General features: G+C 33.6%; 2 protein-coding genes across 2 annotated transcripts; one reads left to right on the top strand and one right to left on the bottom strand.

The window, feature by feature from the left end:
* Positions 1-277: 277 nt before the first annotated feature.
* LOC116350218 lies at positions 278-1,179 on the bottom strand. Its single transcript, XM_031781961.1, has 2 exons — positions 1,005-1,179; positions 278-854 (listed from the first exon to the last, which is right to left on the bottom strand). The coding sequence occupies exons 1-2, from the start codon at positions 1,102-1,104 to the stop codon at positions 502-504; spliced, it is 453 nt and encodes a 150-aa protein (XP_031637821.1). The 5' UTR covers positions 1,105-1,179; the 3' UTR covers positions 278-501.
* Positions 1,180-1,828: 649 nt separating this feature from the next.
* LOC116350217 lies at positions 1,829-2,541 on the top strand. Its single transcript, XM_031781960.1, has 3 exons — positions 1,829-2,051; positions 2,128-2,190; positions 2,285-2,541. Exons 1-3 carry the CDS (start codon positions 1,868-1,870, stop codon positions 2,539-2,541), a joined length of 504 nt encoding a protein of 167 aa, XP_031637820.1. The 5' UTR covers positions 1,829-1,867.
* The last annotated feature ends 210 nt before the right edge of the window (positions 2,542-2,751 follow it).

Raw genomic sequence — 2,751 nt, 5'->3', positions numbered from 1 at the left:
TATAAGCAAGTATTTGAAAGTTATCATTTTTCCGAATCGAACGATACACACATTCAAGTGGCTCGAAGACTTAAGATGAACGGACATACTTACACATGCTTGATATCAGTTGCGACTAAATCTACTGATTATTTTCTGGAAATGGACGATAATATATTTGGAACAGCCGAATTTTATTTTAAATCAAATGATATATGCTATGTTTTCCTTAATATATATGAAATAAACTATATTCACTATCACCTCACTGAAGTCAACAAGACAAATGAGTGCTGCATTTTCCCATGTGATCAAATTAAAAGAAAGAAACTTTATTTACGGTTAAATAGCATTGAGTATTTAGCAGAAGAAGTAAACGGCTTCTTTTCCTAATTTTATTTTGTTCGATTTTATTTAAAGAAAATGTTGTTTTAATAAAGCATAAAACACGACACACGACAGTGTCATGATGACACATATGTATTTTATTCTAATTGATTTTATGTGTAGGAATGTAAATAACTAAAACGAAAGTCGTCTTGTCATATTTGAACGAAATCCTTTCTCCGACTTTGATTTTGGTGTCGATGTTACAAATGCCTGACTAACACCATCAGTTTCGGTTAAACAAACAGGTGGGCGAAGCCTTTCATCAGAAATTAGTGATCCAAGACCAGCATAGAGTAAACGCAATTCACGTGTCCTATCTGGTGGAGTGTTAAACGACCATGAACTGCCTGAATCAGCCGATATATCCGCAGAATATGCATTGTCTTCCTTTGCTTTTAAGTAACTTGTTCCGATGTACTCCACTGAGTCACTTTCTTTTGATTTTGGTAGAATAGTTCCGATGTAAACAATCGATGAGTCGTTTCCTATTAAGTTTACAAATGTATTAACGAAAACTCATAAAAATGGATTTTATATCGATGGTAGAATACGCCGCTCAACACAGCAGAAAAGATAAAAAATAATCAAAATAAAAAACACTTTTCACTAGTTTTCTACACAATTTTTTAACTAACCATTTTCGTTATCTGATGGATATCGAATTGAATGATCTTTTCGCTTCTCTTCCGATTTTGATTCGCCGATTAAGTTTTCGTTTAAATGACTTTGATTCATTTTATATGTAACGTTGTGCACCAATAATTATTAGAATAGGTTACTTCACCACTGAGCACCGAAAATAGCACCGAAATGAATATTCGAGAAAAGAAAATAACAGCGATCAAAGTATGCAGCGGAGTTTATTTTGTTTGAAGAGAAAGAACGAAGTTAAACTGAAATGTGCCGTTGACGTATGCTCATGTGTGTTTGTGAAACGCGTGAAGTCGCTGTGACACTCACACAAAGAACACGCACAGTGGAGTAAAGATTTTTTTTCAAACACATTAATGTAAACAATGCCTGCTGGTGTATTTCGGTATGAATATTACAAATCGGATGGAAATATTGACTTACAGCAAGTGAAACATTTATACGGAGAAACAGAAAAAACACAAGTATGCTTTGTCTTACAATCTCATCGTCGAAGCAGCGCACAGTGGAATATATGATTTATTCTCCCCGCCCCTCTCCGTGCTATATTGAACATATGAAATCTTTTCGTACACTCATTAGATTCTTTTGTCTTTGTAAGTGTGCATAAATTCATCGAAAATACACATTTTTGGTACCAACACATCAATGCACAATGCGCATAATGTAAATAAAAATTTGTTTTGACTTCACTGACACATATATTGTGTACACTTATAAGCAGGACTTCAAACAGATCGCATTACTTCTCTCAAACAACTCTGGTCAACATACATTACGCATAAGACTAAGTTCTCATTACGTTATTTTCTTAACATAAGTTCTTTTTTATTGTTTGTTAAAAAAAATGTTTCGATTCACGCGTTCTACTGCAATTTTGCAAATCGGTGATGAACGCTTAGTTTATACTCGTGATCGTGATGCAATCCCCAACGATTTGAATTTATCTGTGGAAATACAAAGTTCAGAACAAGTTAACGTTCAAAATGAAAATGCCGTCGGTCGCGATGTCGTTGAAGAAGAGAATGAAGGTAAAATAATAATACTTAACTATAACTTCATAGATTTGAACCATTTTTATTGATTTGTATTTTCAATTTTCTTCAGAAGGTGCCATTGGCTATGACGTCATTCATGTTCAAATGGCTGGGGACGTAAACACCATTAAAGGTCAGTTTTTAACAAAAAAAATAGCGGGAACGGCATCATTCCATTTTAAACTGATTTGTTTGTGTCTTTTCGATGTCTTTGTTTGTTCATTTAGAAAATGGTGATGATTCTGTAATTTACGTTGGAACTTTCGAAGACGACTCGGTGATTTTCATTGGTGAAACTGTGAAGAATGAATCGAAAAAACCGAAAGAAGAACTCTTGGTGCCAAAGAACGAATCGAAAGATATGCATTTGCTCTGCATGGAAATGGATGCAATGGGTCTACAATGTGTAGCTGATCCAAAGAAGGACGACGGGGTCAATGAAACCAAAAAAATTAAGAAGGAAGATGGCGTCAAGAAAGAATAAATATTATGTATTCGAAAAAAACTCAAAAAATGCAAAGAGTGCATGTTGAAAAATTCTAAGTTTTCTTCAATAAAATATAAACAATGAATTGATTTTGCCTTGTATGTCTATTTATTATTTTGTTTATTGTTTGTTGTTTTATTCTGACTACATTTGTGAAATTATGGGAATTTCGACACTAGCTATAGTCTTGCATCTGAATTTAATGAT

This window comes from Contarinia nasturtii, unplaced genomic scaffold (genome assembly GCF_009176525.2).
Source record: "Contarinia nasturtii isolate CC-2019 unplaced genomic scaffold, AAFC_CNas_1.1 Cnas_scaffold_3896, whole genome shotgun sequence".
Classification (NCBI taxonomy): domain Eukaryota; kingdom Metazoa; phylum Arthropoda; class Insecta; order Diptera; family Cecidomyiidae; genus Contarinia; species Contarinia nasturtii.
This window is presented reverse-complemented; position numbering and strand designations above follow the sequence as displayed.